Source organism: Arachis ipaensis, chromosome B5 (genome assembly GCF_059453495.1).
Source record: "Arachis ipaensis isolate K30076 ecotype BB chromosome B5, ASM5945349v1, whole genome shotgun sequence".
Classification (NCBI taxonomy): domain Eukaryota; kingdom Viridiplantae; phylum Streptophyta; class Magnoliopsida; order Fabales; family Fabaceae; genus Arachis; species Arachis ipaensis.
In genome coordinates this window covers 155,731,419-155,753,604 of record NC_142440.1, presented here as the reverse complement: position 1 = coordinate 155,753,604, position 22,186 = coordinate 155,731,419, and the positions used below count along the sequence as shown (strand labels likewise).

General features: G+C 26.8%; 2 protein-coding genes and 1 non-coding gene across 3 annotated transcripts; 2 read left to right on the top strand and 1 right to left on the bottom strand.

The window, feature by feature from the left end:
• The first annotated feature begins 2,270 nt into the window (after positions 1 to 2,270).
• On the top strand, positions 2,271 to 7,604 carry LOC107641472 (3-hydroxyisobutyryl-CoA hydrolase 1-like). The gene is made up of 14 exons (XM_088486415.1): positions 2,271 to 2,320; positions 2,577 to 2,657; positions 3,005 to 3,073; positions 3,806 to 3,869; positions 4,608 to 4,687; positions 4,799 to 4,882; positions 5,410 to 5,494; positions 5,941 to 6,026; positions 6,171 to 6,292; positions 6,444 to 6,504; positions 6,599 to 6,700; positions 6,796 to 6,897; positions 7,090 to 7,131; positions 7,262 to 7,604. Exons 1-14 carry the CDS (start codon positions 2,279 to 2,281, stop codon positions 7,397 to 7,399), a joined length of 1,158 nt encoding a protein of 385 aa, XP_088342541.1. The 5' UTR covers positions 2,271 to 2,278; the 3' UTR covers positions 7,400 to 7,604.
• Positions 7,605 to 10,122: 2,518 nt separating this feature from the next.
• Positions 10,123 to 10,431, bottom strand: LOC148566333 (signal recognition particle RNA). Its single transcript, XR_015884321.1, has one exon.
• A 3,063-nt stretch (positions 10,432 to 13,494) lies between these two features.
• Positions 13,495 to 20,430, top strand: LOC110272164 (putative 3-hydroxyisobutyryl-CoA hydrolase 2). The gene is made up of 14 exons (XM_088486416.1): positions 13,495 to 13,536; positions 14,079 to 14,159; positions 14,562 to 14,630; positions 15,320 to 15,383; positions 15,534 to 15,613; positions 15,710 to 15,793; positions 17,267 to 17,351; positions 18,087 to 18,172; positions 19,241 to 19,362; positions 19,501 to 19,561; positions 19,688 to 19,786; positions 19,888 to 19,989; positions 20,151 to 20,192; positions 20,302 to 20,430. The coding sequence occupies exons 1-14, from the start codon at positions 13,495 to 13,497 to the stop codon at positions 20,428 to 20,430; spliced, it is 1,146 nt and encodes a 381-aa protein (XP_088342542.1).
• Positions 20,431 to 22,186: the final 1,756 nt, after the last annotated feature.

The following is a 22,186-nucleotide window of genomic DNA, read 5'->3' as shown; positions in this document are numbered from 1 at the left end:
AACGGGTCAGTCCGTTTATTATTTTATTTTATTTTTTAAAAAATATTTTGACAACAAATATTATTTTTAGGTCAAAAATTTTTAAAAAATAATATTTTTTTTAGTTGATTGGTCGGATTTTCGGGTCGGATCGAGGAAAATATCGACTAAAAGTGTTTTTTTTTAAATGTAAAAAAAAATTAAACGGACCACCTGTTTAGTCTGCGGGCTAGCCCGTTTAACCCGCCATTTTTTGCGAGTTAATCGGACTCAGCCCATTTAGTCCGAAATTTAAACGGACTTAATTTTAAAAACAAAACCCGCCTATTTAAATAGATAAACAGGTTAGCCCGATGAGTTTGGTCCATTTTAATGGTCCTAGCAGCGACTATACCAACAAGAGAGTTCCTAAGCATAGAGTGATATACATTTTTCTAGCTACCTAGCTAGGGTGGTTAGTTTGTGTAACACGTTTAAAAATCATAGCCATATCTTCAAAAGCGTGACACAACTGCACAAGATTTAAAAATCAAAGCCATATCTTTAATTATTAGTATGTTTTTTACTTTTTTAAGCGTAATTGTATATTCACCAAAGAATATGTTTAAAAAACGTAGTTATAGGATTATCCGATTATGTATACAACCACTTTTTTAAAGGGTGACAATAATTAACCGCGTGACAACAAAATAAGCGCAGTTATAGTTCAATAAGAACGCTTTACGTAACAAGTACGACGCTGGTGGATGTAATCTCTGTAAAAATATGGCCATAGCTAAAAAAAATTTGGCCAAAAACTATGACTATATTTTTTTTCATTTTTTTGACACGTTTTAAAAATGGGACAAAAATTTATTTTTTTTTATAATAAATACATATTAAAATATAAAATATATATTAAAAATAAATTAAAATATATATATATATATATATATATATATTCATAGTTTCATACACTACTATGTTACAAAAATGACTTTGCTAGGTTTAATAGACCACGTGTCAAAAAAATTTTCTTTCGTTATTTTTATTAATTTTTTATAATTATATTTTTTTCTCGAATTTTTTTATAAAAAAGATAAAAGTAAATTAAATTTTTATGATTTGTTTTACTTTATTACCAAATAAAATATAAGAACACTAAATTTTATATCTTCATTTTTTATATTTTATTCACAATATCTTGTCTTATTCTATTATAAAAAATATAATTCTGTTACGTTACCAACAATATTTCTGTCAACTTCTGCTGCCAACTCTTATTTATGACGGTATTTAATAGAAGTGTCTTTATAAATGTGTCTAATAAAAATGTTTGTTTTATAATTGTATCTAATGGAAGTAATTTTATAAATATATTTTTTAAATATATCTCTTTATACATGTGTTTAAAATATAATAATTAATTATTATTGACAATAAATTACAGATAATATATTAATACTCTATACTTTTTCTAAAAAATATAAAGGCAGTTTTAATAAATGGAGGTATAGGAGCCAGCTCCGTCCTATAATATAGAGTCAGAGAGGGATTTAATGTCATAAAGAAAATTGCAATTTGGACATATGATTCAGGGGTTTTTTAAGGGTAGGTTTGGTATTAATGATGTTTTTCAAAAGTTGATTGTTTCTCTTACTTAGTTTTAACCAAAAAAAATTATTATATATGTATATTAAAAATTACTTAACAAACTAGTTATTTTGTATTTACATATATTGACATGTATTATATTATATATTTTTAATATATATTCTGTAACCGTAATTATTGTTTTTTATATACATGTTTAGACCTTTGTTATTCGGTAAAAACTCAAATGAAGTCGACTTTACGTAAAGTTAATATCTGAGAGCCGTTAAATGAAAATTTAGTCAAATTATCTAACGGCTCTCAGATATCAACTTCACGTGAAGTCGACCTCATCTGAGTTTCCACCTCGTTACGGTCCCGCTACGTTACCAATAGCATATCTGCCAACTCTTATTTATAACTGTGTTTTATGGAAGTGTCTTCGTGGATGTGTCTAATAAAAATGTCATTTTTATGGTTGTGTTTAATAAAAGTATTTTTATAGATATATTTTCTGGATGTGTCTCTTTATATATGTATTTAAAATATAATAATTAATTATTATTGACAATAAATTAATAGATAATATGTTGGTACCCTATACTTTTTCATATATATAAAGATCGAGAGCGTCGTATTTTGCTCAAACATGCACTTTTCTATATATCTCATTCAAAATTGTCATTATATATAGAAACGAACAGTAGTAGTAGAACTAAATTGCACCATGGCTCTGAGTTTTAAGTTTGACACACAACCAATAAACCAGGTTTTTTTTTTCTCTCTCTTCTTTAAATATTTGTTTTTCGTATTTCATTTCCTATTATTACCATATGTTGTAATAGTTAGAAACAAAGATAAGAGATTACAGAAAAATATATCTTTATATTTATTATGATTTATATATAATACAAATTACAGTCTATTTATAAGTATAAAATAAATTAAAAATAATAAAATAACTGTTTAAAATTTAAATTCCAATATAAATTTAAGTATTTAAATACACTACAACGTCATTGCAGGTACTTTTCGGAGGAAATTCTTCTGTGAAGTTAGTGATACTAAATAGGCCTCATAAGTTAAATGTCCTTAACTTTGAAATGGTAAGTAATTTAAATATTACATTGTATCTTTTATATAAATAGGCCTCAAGTGTGAACACTATTTTGATATTAATACTTTTTATTAATTAATATATTTAGAAAAACTTCTAATTAAAAAAATAATTTAAATACACAATTAATTATAGAAATCGTGGTATATGAAATTCATACCATAATGCACGAAAGTGATTTTAATTTGCGCACTCTCCTTTTATTTGACCTCAGTAATTAAACAAAAATATTTGTTTTCATACAGCTTGTCTTTTCGGAGCAACTTTTTAGAACCATTATCTATATAAACAATAAATATAATAAGGATAATAACGAGGAAGGTAAACTTTTTGCAGGTTTCTCAAATTTTAAAGAATTTAAGGATGTATGAGGATGACTCGTCAGTTAAACTTGTAATATTGAAGGTAATCAAAGCGCCATTTAAAATATAAAAAAATATTAGGTGAATAAATTATTTTTGTAATAAGTTTAATTAAGTTATTTTTTTATATGATTTTTATTTTTTTAAGATTTAATTATTCTAGTAGTTTTTATGATTTTATCAAATTTTTAATTAGGTTTTTATTTTTTTTTAATTGGTTCTTATATTACTTTTAATTTTGTAATTAGATCATTCTCAGTGTAAAAGATATTAAAGTTAACTGAATATTTTTTTGTAAATTGAAAGTATCTAGAATTAATTAAGAACATAATTAAATCTTTTATCATATATTTTTTGAAAGAAATATTCTATTAATTTTAATATTTTTGACATAAAAATGATCTAATTACAAAATTAAAAACTGAGATCCAATTGAAAGAAAAGAAAAACTAAATATAAGAATCTAATTACAAATTTGACAAAATTATAAAGACTATATCGTAATTAAATATTTTTTTAACCAATTTTTATCATACTAATAAATTATTGGATTAATTTTGTTGAATTTAGCTACGGTTTCACTTCATTCACCACGGACGTCACACACACACACACACATATATATATATATATATATATATATATATACTTTCTTATAGTTATTAATAATTTTGTTATTATATGTTTGCTTTTATAATTTAAACTAAACAATATTTGGCATTTATATATATTGGTGAACTAATATGTTTCTGAATTTCTTTCCTAATTTAATTAGGGTAATGGAAAAGGATTTTGCGCCGGAGGTGATGTAGTATCAATAATTTCTACCTCACTCATGGGTATAATACACAAATAAAAACCATCAACATAGATATAACCAAAATAGTTAATATTTCGATTTAATTCTTGTAATATTTTAATATTACAATTTTAATTAAAGCAATCGTCATTTTTTATTTATTCCGAAATTTTATGAAATTTGAATTTTAACTACTTTAATTTGTATACAATACGGAGGATACTCCTATAAAGACGCATAAAACGTCTTTTTATAAAGAGACTTATGTGTCACATTATTATTGGACATATTAATGAATCGGTTATTTTTTAATTTCATAACAAACTAGAATAAACTAATTTTTTATAACAATAACAATAAACCCAATTGTTATCAGATTCGGTCGAACCGATCAATTTACATAACCCACTGGATCATTTTTTTTAAAAAAAAAAAACAAAAATCAGGGATATATTTACCTTTTTATCAAAAAAATTAAATATGATTCGGTTTAAATTGTGTAAATCGTTCGGATCAAATCGGGTCTAATAATTATAATGCGGACAATTGAGTTTATTATTATTGCTATAATAAATTGATTTTGACAATTAATTTTTACTATCTTTATCAAAGTGGTCTTCATACTACATATAGAACTAAAATATTTTTTTTGTAAATAATCATCAGATTAATCACTTTTAAATGCAAATGTGATAATTGGATCATGCATTATGTAGTTTAAATTTATCAAGAGATTATATATTCTAATCTGTAACCCTTACTTTAATAATCTAACTAGGACATTGGACTTACCCTGTGAAATTTTATGGTAAAATACTCATTTTGGACCATTTGGCAGCAACCTACAAAAAGGCTCTAGTAAGTTTGCATTCGCTAATAATAATTAAAAATTAAAAATTTCAAATTAAATATCATTTTATAATTCTTAATTATTATTACACTCTATATTTTTTCAATTGTTGAAAACAGGTATCTGTGATTAATGGAGTGGTTATGGGAGGAGGAGCGGGTCTTTCCATGAACACAACCTTTAGAATTGTAACTGAAAAAGCTGTATGCTTCTCTACTATTACCTAATAAGACAAATTTCAGCAGAAAATTTCATCATCAATATAACAAAAATAAAATTAGGTTTCTATTATGTGTTATTATAAACTGAATTACCAAAATATTATGTTCCAATTTAAATATATAGGATGCGACATAGATTATATATAATGTATGCAAAAGAATAAAATCGATAGTGAAATTAAAAAAGAAAAATTAATCTGTGATCATTTTAATAACCACTAATTCATCAACTTAGTTTGATAATTATATAATTTTTGTTTCAAGTTGATGCTAAAAATAACAGAAAAATCCAATAGTCTCGGAAAAAAATAGAATTGAGGGTTAAGTTGAAGTCAAAGCGTGTGTTCTTTTTTTTTTTTTTTTCCATTAGAAAATTTTGTTGCTTTTCGTAAAAATGGTCAAGAAAAAAGTGACATTGGATCTATACTTATAAAAAAAAGTATTGATATTTGATGAATTATTATTATTATTATTATTATTATTATTATTATTATTATTATTATTTGTAGGTATTTGCAATGCCAGAGGCAGAGATAGGGTATTTTCCAGATGTGGGTGCAAGTTACTTCCTATCTAGGCTTCCTGGCTATTTTGGTGATTAACTAATTAATTCAAAGAGAAATGCTAGGGACCAACAATTTTAGTGTTTTGTAACCATCAATTGGCCATCAATAATATTTTTAATGGTGTGAGATTACATCTAATAGTGAGAAATCTCTCACTTTTGTTTTGATGGTTAAGTAATGGCCAGAAAACACAAAAGTTGTCCCCTAGACTTTTCCTTATTAATTCAAATGCTTCATTTCATATATTATATATGTGTATATATAGGAAAAACATTACTAAATTATTCATTCTAAAATTTTAAACTAATAATAAAAATACATAAATTATTATATATCTAACACATATTAGACACATCATATATCTATAAAATAATAATTGTCTACAATTCTTACTTTTTCATAAAATTAAAATGGCCTTATTAATGAATCAATATGATGATTTATTTGCTAGTTTTACCAAATTATTATTTACAGGGGAGTATTTAGGGTTAACTGGAGCCAGTTTGGATGGAATAGAAATGGCAGCATGTGGATTAGCTACACATTTCGTCCATTCCACGGTAATATATATATATATATAATGAAAGATTTGCCTCTAATTATTGGATTCATAATAATGTAACCATATTTTTTTTTCACATTGTAATTTTGAAGTATCATTTCTCAACAATTTTATATTTTTTGTTTTTCATTCTACGTAATAGAAGCTTAATGCATTGGAAAATGCCCTACAAGCTATTACTTCTTCAAATGTATCAACAATTGCTGCTTTAATAGAAACTTTTACAGAGAAACCAACTGTGAAAACAGATAGCCCTTTCAAGAGGTAATTAATTATTACGTCATTAAAAATATTATTATTCTTCTTTAATTTTAATTAATAAATATATTATTATATATGTGTGCTATTTGATATAATTGACTAATAATAATGCATTTCAACTAATTAATCCTGTTCTCATCACTATGAAAAAAAGATTGGAGATTATAAACAAATGTTTCTCAAAAGGGACAGTGGAAGATATAATTCAATCCTTGGTAAGTATATATATTATTTAGTATACCCATAATTATATATCTGTTATTTTAAAAAATTGGAATGGAATTATAATTTTTAAAATTATTTATATAGGAAAATGAATTAGAAAACGGAGCAGAAGAAAAGTGGATAACAAATGCATTAAGCTCTATGCACTTTTCATGTCCCATGAGTCTTAAGATCTTCTTAAAATCTGTAAGTATATATAAAATAATAATCTGTCTAAATTAACATTTATCGATATTGCAAATTTTTGCACTAAATTATCTCTATGTATTCATGTTTTTTAGATCAGAAAAGGCAGAATACAAAATATTGAAGAATGTCTTTACAGGGATTATAATATTGCTTGCCACCTCAATCGAAGAACAGTAAGCAGTAATTTCTACGAGGTAATTAAATATTTAAATAAATATTTTTTCCTCTGAATAAAGCTAAAAAAGTTTAGCAAATAAACAAATAGTTCGGGGATTATTATTTAATCAATTTGAGATTGGCTTTATTATTTGCCTCCTAAATAATAATTTTCTCTGATCTCTTTTTATTTTTGGCAATTTATTGAAATTAAAACTTTTGATGAATAGGGTTCAAGAGCAAAGCTGTTTGATAAAGACAACAAACCTAAGGTAAAGGTGATATTAATTTTATCTATTAGATATAAATAATTACTTGCATAATATTTCTTGTACTCCTTATTATTAAGCTAAATAATAGTATATATTTTAATTTTTTCATACTCTTTTTTTTTTGAACTAGTGGGAGCCTTCAAAGCTAGAGTTGGTTAGTGAAAAAATGGTGGATCAGCACTTTACAAATATCACTGACGATACATGGGAGCCTTTACAACTTCCTCTAAGATCCCATTCTCCAATCATAACTGCCTGCAGATTATAATTATTGAATTCAAGATATAACCTCTGGTGGGTGAAGGTTAAGTGAGGAAAAAAAAAGAAGATAAAAGTTGAAGGTTAATCTTAGTTATAATTACTACAGTAATTTAATAATGCTATATGATAAGAATTTAATTTTCATCTACTGTTAGTATAAAGTAAAAATCTTATTTTTGAGAGATGTAAAAGTTGTAACAAAAATTATGAAATCTAAATTGTCAAAACAGATAATATATTCTAGTGATATATTCTAGTGAGTGGTATTATCACTAATATTAATTTTTTGTAGTCTTTTATTTAGTATTAACTTTATCTTTTGGGATTTGTGTATGTCTTTATTTAGTCTGATTAAACTGTTTTCTGTATATAAGGATTATTTTATTTTATTTATTTTATTTTTACTTTTTTCTTAAAAAACCAGGAAATACTGCTTAACTAAAGAAGAAAGGTGAAAACTCAGGTGCAGTCAACTTCACATGAAGTTGATAGATAGAAGCCGTTAGATGAAAATTTAGTCAAATCAGTCAAATCATTTAACGGCTCTTAACTATCAACTTCACGTGAAGTCGACTGCACCTGAATTTCCACCAAGAAGAAATAGCATGGAAACCCTGCAAACGAGAACAACCACCAAAAATTGTTTGTTTATTATTACATTGCAGAAACAGGACAATATAATATTATTGCACATTGGCACAATGATACAACAAGAATTTGAGATAAAAGTGTAAGGACTTCAAACATAAGATTGTGAAGATAAACGCCGAAGTACCGAACATTGGATTAATAGTAGTAAAGCCACGATCCACATTCAAATTATGATGACCACCACAATAATGTAACTAAATTCATCACTAGCCAATAATAGGGGTGGTAATGGTTACGATAGATTAAGGTTTGTAGTCAACTCTAATCCTACTCGTAGGTTAAAATTTTTATATAAACTCAATTTTATTTTATTTGCGGGTTGAGAATATCTCAAATCTAATTTTACTCGTTCTTAACTCGCAGGTATCCGACTACTGTATCCGTGGGTTACAAAAAAAATACAACATTATTATATAAATTGATGATAATTTAAAATAAAATTGGCTTTTATGTAAAAAAAAAAATAAAATTATCAATTAATAATATTCTTTTAGTGGCTAAGAATTTTTTGCATTTAGTGAGAGATCTTTGGTTCAACATCCACTTGAAACATATTTTTATATAAGTTATATATATAAGGTGCAGATTGGTCAGATAGGGTTGAGACTCAATTCGTACCCTACCCGACCCACACGAGAACCCTACCCGCACCATATCCTACTCGCTGCGGATCGGATTGACAATCCTACCCAATCAGGTGGAATCGGATTAAATACTCGCGGATAAGATGTATATTGCCACCCCTAACCAATAAGAGTGAGAATGGCTAGTGCTACATCTTCTTGTTGGAATATAATTACTCTTAGTTAATATTCATTTATATAATTATATTTATTTATGTAATAATAATAATACGGGTTAAGTATGATTTTGGTCCCCAACGTAGGGATTGAAAATTTATTTCGTCCCTCGCCTTTTTTTCGCTCAAAAATGGTCCCTAAGGTTTCAGTTTGTTTTAAAATCGTTCTTTTTACCAATTATATTTTTTTATTACCAAATTATCCTTTATTAAAAAATTATAAAATAAAATAAATATAAAATAAATAAAAAAAGAAAAAAAAAAAGAAAGGGGGATACAGAAGCGGGGTGGGAGGGGGGGCCGAGAGAGAAAGAAAGAAAATGAGGGTGGGGGAGGGGCCGAGAAAGAAAGAAAGGGGGAGGGGGGAGGGAGGGAGAAAGGTGGGGTAGGGGGAGAGACGCCATGCCGCCGTACCGCCGTCGCACCGCCGCTTCTTCTTCTTCTTCCCGCCACCGCATCGCCGCCCGTTTCTTCTTCTTCTTCCCGCCGACACCACCGCCGAGCCGTTGCCCGCCGCCCGCCGTCTTCTTCTTCTTCTTCTTGCTGATTCTGGGTTCTTGATGATGATGATAATTTTCTGATTCTGAGTATTATTGTTTGATTTTTCTGGATTTTCTGAGTTCTGGCTTTTGATGAGGATGACGATGATGATGTTGATTTTCTAATGTTTTGGTTGGTGCGATGGATGCTGGTGATGGAGTGGCAGTGGATGGGGGGTGGTGGTGGTGGTGGTGGTGGTGGTGGTGGTTTGCATAAATTTGGAGAAGAAGGGATAGGAGCATTTTGGTTCGAATAACGGTTTTAAAACAAATTGAAACTTTGGGGACCATTTTGGAGCAAAAAAAAGGTGAGAAACGAAAAAAATTTTCAGTCTCTATGTTAGGGACCAAAATCATACTTAACCCTAATAAAACACAATTAAAGTAATGTGATTTGGTGTTGAGGTGCATATGGTATTTTTGGTTGGTAATGTCGTGAAAATTTGGAATTTATTTAAATTTATGGACATTGTTGGAGATGTTGTTGGTTTGATAGTCTCATGACTTTCAGGTTTTTTTTCTCTGAACTGGTTTATCCCCCTAATATAATCAAGTCTTTGTCGTTGAGTACAACTTTTTCTTCAGTGAAAAGTGATTCAGAGACTCCATATTCATAGTAAACATGAACAATTTCCTTCTTTTTTTTGGGCGTGAAAGCACATTTTTATAAAGATTGTGTTTAATAAATCTCAAACCAAATAAAGAGTGTAGTTTTTTGAGGTCATAGGCATGAAAATTATAAAGAATGATGGTCCACGATAGCTAGGCCTACCAGGCCATATTGGGCCAGAAGAGCGGCGGCCTGTAATCCCTCCACTGTTGGGGACAGGAAGTGGTTGTTGCTCTGTTAAGCCAGCCTCACGCAATGCCCTCCATTCTAGGAGCCGAGAGGCCTTGGGCCTTCGCCCAGACTACCGGGCCCAACTCCAACTTGGAGTGGGCAGGCCAACAATTTGCCCTTGCAAGCCCGACCTAGCAAGGCCAGAAGCACTTGTTCCATCACCTTAGTTGCCCCCACTTGGGTCACAAGCTAGAGTTACACAGCTCGGCGAATAAAATATTACGATTAGAGGCTTATAAGGACTATGCTTTTCTTTTAACCCCCTATGTGCAGCTATAGTGGGTATAAATTTTAGGATTCTCAATTCATGGAAAACATTTTTGAGTCCTTGCAGACCTGAAACTTATAATAGAATTCAACTTTAAAATACCAAATAATAGAGAGAACGATTGTGATAACTGATATACATATTTTATAATTAATTGCAAGTATAATATTTACAGTACATCGAAAAGACAGACCAAAGGAAAAAAATATAAAGCTTGAAACTATCTTCCTGACTAAGATAAGATTAGCATTGTCAATTTTCATTTTAATCCTAAAATAAATGCTGAGATTTATCACTTCCGAATGCCGAAAAACCAATAGAGGCTAGCCATGACCCTATATAAATAAGTTTTTACTTTTTAAACCTTGTAAATTTACATTCCACTATAGCAAACCATTAATGTGTTAATGCAGACAAAGGCATTTCAGTTGACACGAACCGAGACAAAGGCATGATTGAACTCTTTATCAACATGAATAAGAGCTCGGATACCAGTCTTCAGAAACCTATTCGGAGCCAATCACCAACACTAAGTCACCTTGTCATAACGAATTTACTTGTGGTAGTCTCGAATTGCGAAGACATCAATAGTGTCTACATCCAATCCAGGCAACTCACAGGTCTGGCCACCAATGTATGACAAACTTCCATCTGGGTTTGGTGTAAAAAAATCCCATGGTGATATATGATAATGATCAGATCACCATCCATCTAAAATCCAATCAAAGGACATGATTAGCATCAGTATGATCAATCACCTCTAACAAAAATTGAATCATCAACATTTACTAACTAACCAGGATCTTATACCATATAGTTACACTAAACCCTAACAAACAATACAAATCAAAATAAATTAAATACCACTATTCAACACAGATGAATTGTAAAATACCATCTTTAATCAAACAAAAAATTATACCCTAATAATAAGAAACTAGTTCGCATAAACCTTAGCAAAAAATTCAAAGAAATCAACACACATATCCTAACAAAAACAAGAAGCAAGACCAGATTAAAAATGTTAACAAAATGGAGTCAACAAACTGAAGAAAAAACAGAGCACATTGAACTGCATCTTTCTCTTTTCCAAACCTTTACCTTAAGAGACAATGCAGGTCAACAAACTAGCACAACAACAATAACAATGATGACGTTATGCGCACCACGGTTTGTTCTTGAGAAAAATCACACGGCACAGCAGCTCAGATTAGCTCCATTGAAGAGTAGGAGAACAAGAAAAAAAAGTCTTTGTTTGTTAGTGGAGGAAAGAAGGGGGTAGAAGTTGGGGGTGGCTACTCCAATGAAAATTTTATGATTGTCATCACGTGAAAATACTTTATTTTGACTATTGAATAATAAGTTGTAAAGTTTGATTTTTATTTGAAATAAAAATATTACTTTTATTTAAAATGTTACTAAATAAATAAGTCATTTTTTAAATAATGGTCATCATGAGAAAATGATTTAAGCATCTTTATTGAAATTGTTGCCTCAAGTTTTAATGTTGTGGAGTGAAAGTATATCAATATCAGCAAACGATGCCGTTTTCACCAAAAGATGCATGAACTCCCATATACGTCATTCTTGGCATACTAATATGTGGCAGGTATTAAGTTCTCTCAGCTTTTGGATGGTCAGTGTTAGACGAAAATTAGTTGAGGGACTATTATAAATTTTAGAGTGCAACTTTAAAAATAAAATTGAGTAATTATAGATTTTGAGGACCACTTTAAACTTTTTGTATATTTTTAAAGACTATTTTAAAGCTTAACTCGATGTATACTGTACTTTTAATTAGGAAAATGAGTAGTGCTGGATTCTCAGTCACCGAAAATAAAAAGGTAGTGTTGAATTCTTGAATAGTTAGGCCTTTAGGACTTTAATTGTTGACTTAAGTCCCCGAAGCAAAGTGTTCTGTTCTTGAATGTTAGGCCTTTATTAAGGCTTTAATTATGGGCTTAAGGCTGGAAGCAATAATGAGACCAACTAAAAAAATTAACATTCCATAAAATAGTCCTGTATGTATACTAAAAAAAATCTATAAATTTTTTTTTTCTAATATGCAATCTTGTATAAATTATTAGTAAAAATTTCTTAAATAAAACTCAAATTTATAACGAATTAGTTGGTAACTATTGGACGGCAGAAAAACTTAAAAATTAGCATTCTACCGTCCTTTTTTATTTTTATGTTCAAATAGTTAAAGCTATTTTTTTATTATATTTATGCTTATTAAATTCATTTTAAATGTTAAAAATAATTTTCTAAAATATAAATTTTGGAACATATACTTATTAAACATTACTTTTGTTTTAATTTATTAAATATAATTACTACAACTTTTTTGAAAACCAATCTTTAAAAAGATTGACTTTAATAATAAACTTTATGAATCTGAACTAAACCAAACCTTACCATATATAATTGGTTGTTTATATTGAGAAAATTTAATTCATACGTAAGATGGCTAAGCATAGAGTATTAGCTAGGGCGGCTAATTATTAATTGAATACTTTTTATATTTGTTAGCTCAGTACATTTTTAATGAAGTACTTTTAGAATATTATTTTTGATATTTTTAAAAAATAAATTAATTTAAAATTAAAATTTATATATATTAAAATTTATTAATGAAATAAAATTGATATTATTTTAAAAATATAATATTATCTTAATAAAAAATTAATAAAATTTTATTATTTGTATAATTATATTGATGAAATAATTAAAAATAATATAAAATTTTAATTGAATTAAGATTAAGTATTGAAGAGATAAAATTTATTTTTAATTTTAAATTATTATTTATAATATATAATTTCATAAATATTTATATCTTGTAAAATCTAAAATAAAAATAAAATTAAAATTAAAATTAAAATCAGCAGGGCAGATGTTCTAATATTCGCTATAAAGCAAGTTATTATATTGTGCTAATTCCTAAAACCAGCAACTCTATATATCTCACTATAATAATATACAAATACGATTCATAACCGTAATGGCAATGACTCTGAATTTTAACTATGACACAGAAAACCAGGTTTACATATCTCTATCATGTTTCGGGTTTCTTCTTCTTCTTCTCTATCTGATCTCCCACATGCACCTTATTATGTTGAAATAAGATTGCAATATCGTCATGATTCTAGCAATTATATTTTAATTCTTCTTCATCATATCCATTTGCTTGTAACAATATGTTAATGGATTACAACACCAGTTTCTATCTAGTATCGTAGTCGCAGGGCTTCTTTGGTTTAATTTATTAACACTATTATTCTATAATATTATTCTTTATTTTATTAATATTTTTAACTACTATGAATAAATATCAATAAAATAAATATTTATTAATTAATTATTTTGAATATTTAATAATTATAATTAAAAAAAACTATATATGATATATTTTAAAAATCAATAGTTCTTTATGTAATAACATTAAATTGTTAAATAAAAATATAATCCTTGTAGCTATTTATCAAATTAGTTAAATTAATTATATCCAGCTAAACTAATTACATATCTAATTTTCTGACTATATATATATATATATATATATATATATGCCCCTTTATATAGGTGCTTTTTACAGGAAACTCTTCTGTAAGATATGTGATATTAAATAGGCCTGGCAAGCTGAATACCCTTAACCATGTAATGGTAAGTTCAAAAATTCATAAATTAAAATGCATGGTAGGTATGTGTAAACTGTAAATTAAAGTTTTCAAGCTACCTAGCTAGTTTAGCTATTACTCTTTCCGTTCTTAATGATCAAACATTTTTTTTTAGAAAATAAAAGACATTTCATAGTTATTTACAACCTGTTAATTATTATAATTTTCTTTTAAAAATATAGAACATTTTATTTATTTATTTAATTAGCCTGTTTTACTTTAATTTAAACGATTGGCACCTAGGAATATAATATGGAAGAAGTATTTGAAGTTGATCTATAACTTATGTCAAAAATCCAAAAAGAATATAAACAAACTATAAAGTAGTTATTTTAATTTGTTGCAAGAGTAGTGTGATAATATATATGGCTTCTTTACTGTTTTGCAGGTTTCTCAAATTTTAAAGAATCTAAGATTGTATGAGAATGACTTTTCAATCAAACTTGTGATATTGAAGGTAAAAAATGCCAATACAATATTTGTTTTTACCTCCGTAGATATGGACATATATATTAGGATAAAATAGATATTTATTTTGTCTTTAAAATTTATTAAAAATTTTAAAATATTTTTAAATTTTAGTTTGTTTTAATTTTATCTAAAATTTTTTAATTTATATCATATATATTTTTAGTAGAAAATTAAAAAAAAATAATTTAACAATAATTTTATAAAAACTATTTTCATATACATCACTGGCTCCTAATTGTTAAATTGATCTTAAATTTTTTAAAAATTTAGCTATTATTGATATATTTAATACAAATAAAAAAATATTAAGATGACTAATTTAAATTATTTTAAAAAATATATAAAGGGCAAGTTTTTAATATATTTATTACGTATTTATTAAAAATAAATTTTAAAAAAATTCTATTATCAGGAACCTTAATATGTACTAGATATAGGTTAATTTTACCAATTGAAAAGATTTTTATTAAAAATATATAAAATTTAAGTTTTTAATAAATTTATTATAATAAAAATTTTAAAAAACTTTTATTTATAATAATTTTAATATATGTTTTATTAGTTAACTTTTTTAATTTATTCTCTTTATATATGGATATAAAAATGACATAATTAAAATATAATATTATATTGGCTATGTTCTTTAATTTCTTTAATCTATAACTCTTTACTTAGGCTAATGGAAAAGCATTTTCAGCTGGTGGTGATATAGTCTCACTGATTGCATCTTCACTGGCAGGTATAACTGATTATCAAATACTCCATCCTTTTTAAAAATAAGAGATTTTTTGTTTTCTTTAGATTTATCAAAAAGTTTATCAAACATATAAATTGTTCAATAACATTAAAAAAAAAAAAAAAAAAAAAAACTCTTGAATGATGAAAGCAGGACATTGGACCTATCCTCTAAGCTTTTACAGGAAACTGCTCATGTTGAACCATTTATTTGTTACCTGCAAAAAACCTATTGTGAGTTGTTATGTTTTCTAATTAATTCCTAATCACACATTTGAATTAATGGTTTAAATAATTGCTCCAAATTTCAACGTTGGTTTTGAATTTCAGGTGTCTCTAATTAATGGAGTGGCCATAGGAGGAGGAGCGGCTCTTTCCATGAGGGCAACCTTTAGAGTTGTGACAGAGAATGCTGTATGCTTCTCTTTCCAAATCAAAATTGTAATTGGCATTAAAAGTTTTATTAGCGTCCTTTTATAGGGATAAATACTTTTTTTTGTCCCTAAGATTTAAAATTGTCTCCCACTTTTTTTGTTATTAAAATCATTTTCAACATTACAAAACGTTATAAAATCGTTCTTTTCTAGTGTAATTTTATTTTTTTACCAAATTACTTTTATTAAATAATAAAAATAATTAAAAAATTAAAACAAAACGTAACCCTCCACCCCTCACTTCACTCCTTCACCCCTTCATTGTAACCCCCCACTCCTCACCCCATTCCCGTAATCCTCTATCCCCTTCCTCATGCCCCCCTCTTCAAAATTCCAATTCTAATTTCAACCTCAATTTTTCTTCTCTCCGTTTCTGCCGTCCTACTTATTCGTTTCTAAGGTTTGCTGCCGTCGTCGCGTCGTCATCGAAGATCACGCCGTCGCATCGTCATCGGGAGGGGGACCTGCCGGCGCTGCTTCTTCTTCTACCTCTTCTTCTGCTTCTGCTTGAATTTTTGCTTTTGTTTGAGTTTATGCTTCTGTTTGTGATTTTTTATTTTTTTTTAATTTCTGTTGTTTTGCTGTTTTTGGATCTGAAAACTAAAATTATAGTTGATGATATTGAATTATTGTTTAATCTGAATTTTTTTGTTGATTTATTTTGTGAATGTTGCTATTAATTTATTTGGGACTATTGTTGGTGAAAAAAAAGTGTTGTGAGTAATGAATGACTATGGTGGCAGTGGTGATGGTGGTGAGGAAAGGGAGAGTGAGAAGGTGCGAAGGGGAAGAGGTGATGGCTATGTTGCTGTTAATTTAATTTCTTACTTCTACCTTTTGCTATGTTCTGTCTTCCCTGGTAAAATGAAGAAGAGTGAGAAGCTGGAAGGGGATTGGGGAAGAGTGAGAAGAGGAAGGGGAGGAGGGGTGGGTGTCCTTCAGCAGTGGTAATTGCCGCGGCAAAGATGAGAAGAAGAGGGTGATGGTGAAGAGTAGAAGGAAGGGGATTGGGGGAGGGGTGGGAGGAGAGACCGAAGAGATGCTAAGGAGTGGGTGGGATGGGGTTTTGTTCTTTTTTTTTAATATTATTTTTATTAATAATGAAGGGTATTTTGATCAAAAAAATATAATTGAAGTAGAAAATGACGATTTTATAACGTTTTGTAATGTTGGGGATGATTTTAATAAGAAAAAAAGGTCAGAAACGATTTTGATTTTGACCTCAAATTTTAGGGACGAAAAAAGTACTTTTGATTTTAGTTGATTGAGTGGTCAGCTCACTTGCTGTTTAAGCAAGTATCAGGAATTTGAATTTTACTTTGTACATGCAGCAATTCATTGACCAAATTCTTAAATGAAGTTATGATCTGTGACAAATTAATTCTTAGTATGTCGAGATGGGAAATACAGTAGAAAGAAAAAAAAGTCAATGTTAATGGAACAATATTTGCAGATATTTGCTATGCCAGAGGTACATATTGGAGTGTTTCCGGACTGTGGTGCATGTCACTTCCTTTCTAGCCTTCCTGGCTATTTTGGTACATTTTTTTAATTTTTATTTTTTTATGTACGCGTAACTTGATTCATTTATGTAATATATTTATAGGAGTGTTTGAGTCTTCAAGTTTAAAAAAGAAAGTAAAAACAACTACTTATACAAAGAGAGCAACTGCTGAAATAATAAGTTTAATTATTATATTAATTTATGTAATTTTACCAAATTTTTAATTAAATTATTAAATTTTAAAAACTGCAATTGGGTCGTTATATTAGCTAAAACTTTGTAATTAGATCTTCACTATTTTTTTTAGAAAAAAAAAATACAATAATTCTAAAATATTTACTTTAAAAATATTTTAAATTGTATTTTATATCAAATACAAAAATAAATATTCTAAAAATATTTTGTATATTTTAACAAAAAAATATCTTGTAATTGAGGTGACCTAATTGAAATTTTTTATTAATATAGAAACTTAATTATAAACTTTTAAATTATAAGATCTTTAATTAAAAATTTAGTAAAAGTAAAACTATAGGAACTAATCGAATAATTAAACAAAAAATTTAACATATTTTATTGTTTTATCATAAAAAAATTGTTTTAAAATTTAATTAAACAAAAGCATCCGATCCACATTCTTCCTTATATATGCTGACAATTTTTTCTTTTAAGAAAAACAATTTATTTTCCTTAGTGAAATCCATTGGTTAATTTTGGGTTTATTAAGAGAATTAAGAATGGCTTAGCTATTTGACTAAATTTTATGCAGGCGAATACTTAGGACTAACTGGTACACGTTTGGATGCAGCAGAAATGATAGCATGTGGTTTAGCCACACATTTCATTCCTTCAATGGTATATAGAGCAAATTCAGATTTTTTTTTTTTTTAATGTTTATAAGAGTATCGATTGTCAAAAATAAATGTCAATAAAAAGTATTATAAAAAATGATTTTTCTATTTTTTATTTTGTAATTTAATGAGCGGTTATCAATAATGTTTATTTTCAAACATACACCTTTATGACAATTAATAGTAGTAGAAAAAAATACGCTAATAAAGTAACTCGTCAAAATTGCTAACTTTTTAGTTGATGCAAATCAAATTTTAAAGTAATTTATTTTAAACAATGTAACAGAAAAAAAAAATGTACAATTAAAACACTTGAGTTTTACACATTGTAGAATAATTATAAGTAGTTGGACATAGTAGACTCATTATTAATTTATAAGCAGACGCAATACTCTATTCATATTTAATTTTATGAGATAATATAATATATACACCTATTATTCATAAAAGAGGAAAGTATCGTTTTTGTCCCTAACGTTTGGGGTAAGTCCTATTTGTGTCTCTAACGTTTAAATCGTTCTATTTGTATCCCTAACGTTTATAAAAGTGATTCAATGTTATCCTACTATCAATTATACTAACAAATCAAATTATATTTTTTAATTATTCTCACTTGGATGTATTCATTCTCAATTAGGTCTTTCTTGGATGTGTTCGATTTTAATATTATTATACCCACTATTTGTGTTTAGATTCAATTATGTCCCTAGAAAAGTGAATTTTATAAATGTTGTAGGAATTAGTTTCAATTTTTGATGAGTTATTTTTCGGAGTGGATCATCGCTTCTATCTCAGACATTTGTATTCTAACTTTAAGAAGAGATTTTTAAAACTCAAATTAAAGCGCTCATAATATGTAATTGATGGCAGGATAACATTGAATCACTTTTACAAACGTTAGAGATACAAATAGGACAATTTAAACATCAGGGACAAAAACGATACTTTACTCTTCATAAAATATATTTGATATAAGCTTATAATAAGTTGATAGTAGTTTATTTTTTAAAATTTAAAGTCTACAAATATTTGTCGATTGTCAAAGTATTAACTTTATGTGTATATATAACAGAAGCTAAATTCATTGGAAAATGCCCTACAAAATATTACTTCTTCAAATGTATCAACAATTGCCACCCTAATAGAAACTTTCACAGAGAAGGCAAATGTGAAAGAAGATAGTCCATTCAAGAGGTAATTAAAGATTTAAAGTCATTAAAAAGTTTGACTCTCTTTCATTTTATTTTATTTTATTTTTTAAATCTGAAATCTGAGAATTATTATATTGAGACTACTAATAATAATGGAACTAATTTTTTTTTTTAAAAGAAGATTGGAGACTATAAACAAATGTTTCTCAAAAGGGACTGTTGAAGACATAATTCTCTCCTTGGTAATAAGTGTATTATTTTTCAAGTAACATATGCTTTATATATATATATCCTTTCCTATATATTTATATATTATGCTGAAAATTTATTTATAGATTATCATTTTAAAAATGATTAATTATTTATAGGAAAAGGAGTTAGAAAATAGAAAAGAAAAGTGGATAACAAATACATTAAGTTCCATGAGTTTGGCATGTCCCTTAAGTTTGAAGATCTTTCTTAAATCGGTAAGTAGATATACTTATACATATATATAATATTATTATTTTTAATTAATTGTAAATTTTTATTAATTAGTAACAAAAATCAAATGATTTTTTTTTTTTAGATCAGAAAAGGTCGAACACAAAATATTGAACAATGTTTTTATCATGATTATAACATTGTCAGTCATGCCTTTAGAAGAACTGTCAGCAATGACTTTTATGAGGTAAATATTCTAATAACAATAATAAGAACACCATTTTAAAAGAAAGCAAGTTAATAAGAAAATGAATAAATTGAATAGTATGAACTAATTGTTGTGTAAATGGCTATAAATTAGTGTTATACTTTTATTCAAATTAAAAAGTGCGCATAAAATATAAATAGGGTTCAAGGGCAAAGATGTTTGATAAAGACAACAAGCCCAAGGTACGAAAGTTAGATATAAATTCTACATACAAATGATCAACTATATTTCTTTATTTTTAAACCGTGAGCTATGATTTTATTTTATTTTATTTTTTTTAAATTAATATAGTGGGATCCTTCAAAGCTAGAGTTAGTTAGTGAAGAAATGGTGGACCAATGCTTCAGAAAAGTCAACGATGAGGAATGGGAGTATCTGCAACTCCCTCATAGATCAAATATAATAATTCCCAAATTGTAAGCTCAAAATTGTAGATTGTGTTGTATATCGTTAAGTTCTTTAATCGTCCTACAATCTTCTATATTAGTAATCATTAATAAACATATGTAAGAGTGAAAACGTGTTTTTTTTATAAGCATAATTATATTTAAGAATTCGTGGTTAATTGATCTTGATTTATATTTTATTTAATTTGTCTTCTTCAACCAAAATTTATTGATGTTGTATTTTAATTATTAGAACTAAATTGGAAAAAGGGGGGGGGGTGGGGATTTTATATATATTTTGAGCCATTTGCATTGATTATTGGAGATTTACCTGAGATATACATCTAATTTTCCACTTTATTAATTACATTGTTTATTATTAAGTATGGATACTTTTTTGAATTATCATGTCTGTGTATCGAACACATTTTAGATACGACATTTATTTGACACTCATTCAATACATATATTTTTCGTATCTAACCATATCTTAATAAAAAATATAAAATATTTCTTTGACACATTTAAACTCACTAAAATATTATCACATATCAGTCGTATCTAATAATCTTATTCTTAATCTATATTTTTAAAATGAGTTTAAAAATAATATATATTATTATTTATTAACGTAAAAAATTATTTTAATAATTTATATAATTAAAAATAGTTATTAAAATATATAATTTATATTTTAATAAAAATAAATTATTAAAATATTAGCCTAACTTATTTAAAAATTACTTTATATTTCATATATAATGTTCATGTGTCTTATAAAAAAATTAAATTTGCATATTCGTATATTTTGTATTGTGTCTAATTGTATTTTATGTTAGTATCCATACTTTATATGATGATAAATATGACTATAAAATATTAAAATTTGTCCATATTTGTAATTGATGGTTTATTTATTGTATCTATGTAGCGTGCCCATTATAATCAATGTAACATGCCAACCTTACTAACAAGAATATATAACAATCAAGCACATTTATTTATTTTAAAAAATGAGAAATTAATTTTTAATTAGTTAATATTAATAAACTTCTTTTTTCGTTATAAGATTATTTTAGAATTTAAAATTTTAATATTTAATATTTAAAATTTAAGATAAAAAATAATTTAAAAAAATTTGACTGATATATATTGATTAAAAAAATTGACTTCCTAATTAAACGTTTATTATTATAAAGCAAAGTAAAAAAATGCATGATCAATTGTTGCATCCTTGGATATTTATAACTAGATTTTAGTAGGATGAAATAGTGTATATTGTAGTATGAAAATGTGCGATAAAAAAATTTGTATGGTTGTTCAAATAAAATCTTTCTAGTAATTAAAAAAAACTTTTATTATATAACAGTATTTTAAAACAAAATTAAAAAAAAAATCAAATCAAATCAAATATACTCCAACCCATTGAGTCCTAGCTCAAGAACAAGTTAAATCGAATTCACATTTTCAGATTTATTGAGGAAAAAAATTGTAGAAATTTGTTATTAAAAAAAACTTTTTAAAAATATCTAAAATATTAAAAATATATTCATTTATGTACCTCATCTTATCAATTTAAATTTTTTAAAAAATTAATTTCATATCATGATATCAAAACTTGATTAATCAAATATCCGTCGTAAGTCGTAACATCTAATTAATTAACAGAAATATTTGGTAATAAAAAATATTAGCTAAAAACAGCCATAACTTATCTTATCTAAATAAAGAAAGTTTCGACTGTTTTTTTTTTTTTTTGTCTCCCTAACATTACCCATAAGCTAACTAAT

Excerpts from the sequence above, each read along its gene's own strand:
- LOC110272164 (XM_088486416.1), top strand. The coding sequence starts at position 13,495 with ATGGCAATGACTCTGAATTTTAACTATGACACAGAAAACCAG. Across the intron at positions 14,160-14,561 it reads ATACCCTTAACCATGTAATG|GTTTCTCAAATTTTAAAGAA; the intron begins GTAAGTTCAAAA and ends ACTGTTTTGCAG. Across the intron at positions 15,614-15,709 it reads TTACCTGCAAAAAACCTATT|GTGTCTCTAATTAATGGAGT; the intron begins GTGAGTTGTTAT and ends TTTGAATTTCAG.
- LOC107641472 (XM_088486415.1), top strand. The coding sequence starts at position 2,279 with ATGGCTCTGAGTTTTAAGTTTGACACACAACCAATAAACCAG. Across the intron at positions 2,321-2,576 it reads ACACACAACCAATAAACCAG|GTACTTTTCGGAGGAAATTC; the intron begins GTTTTTTTTTTC and ends ACGTCATTGCAG. Across the intron at positions 3,870-4,607 it reads AATTTCTACCTCACTCATGG|GACATTGGACTTACCCTGTG; the intron begins GTATAATACACA and ends TAATCTAACTAG.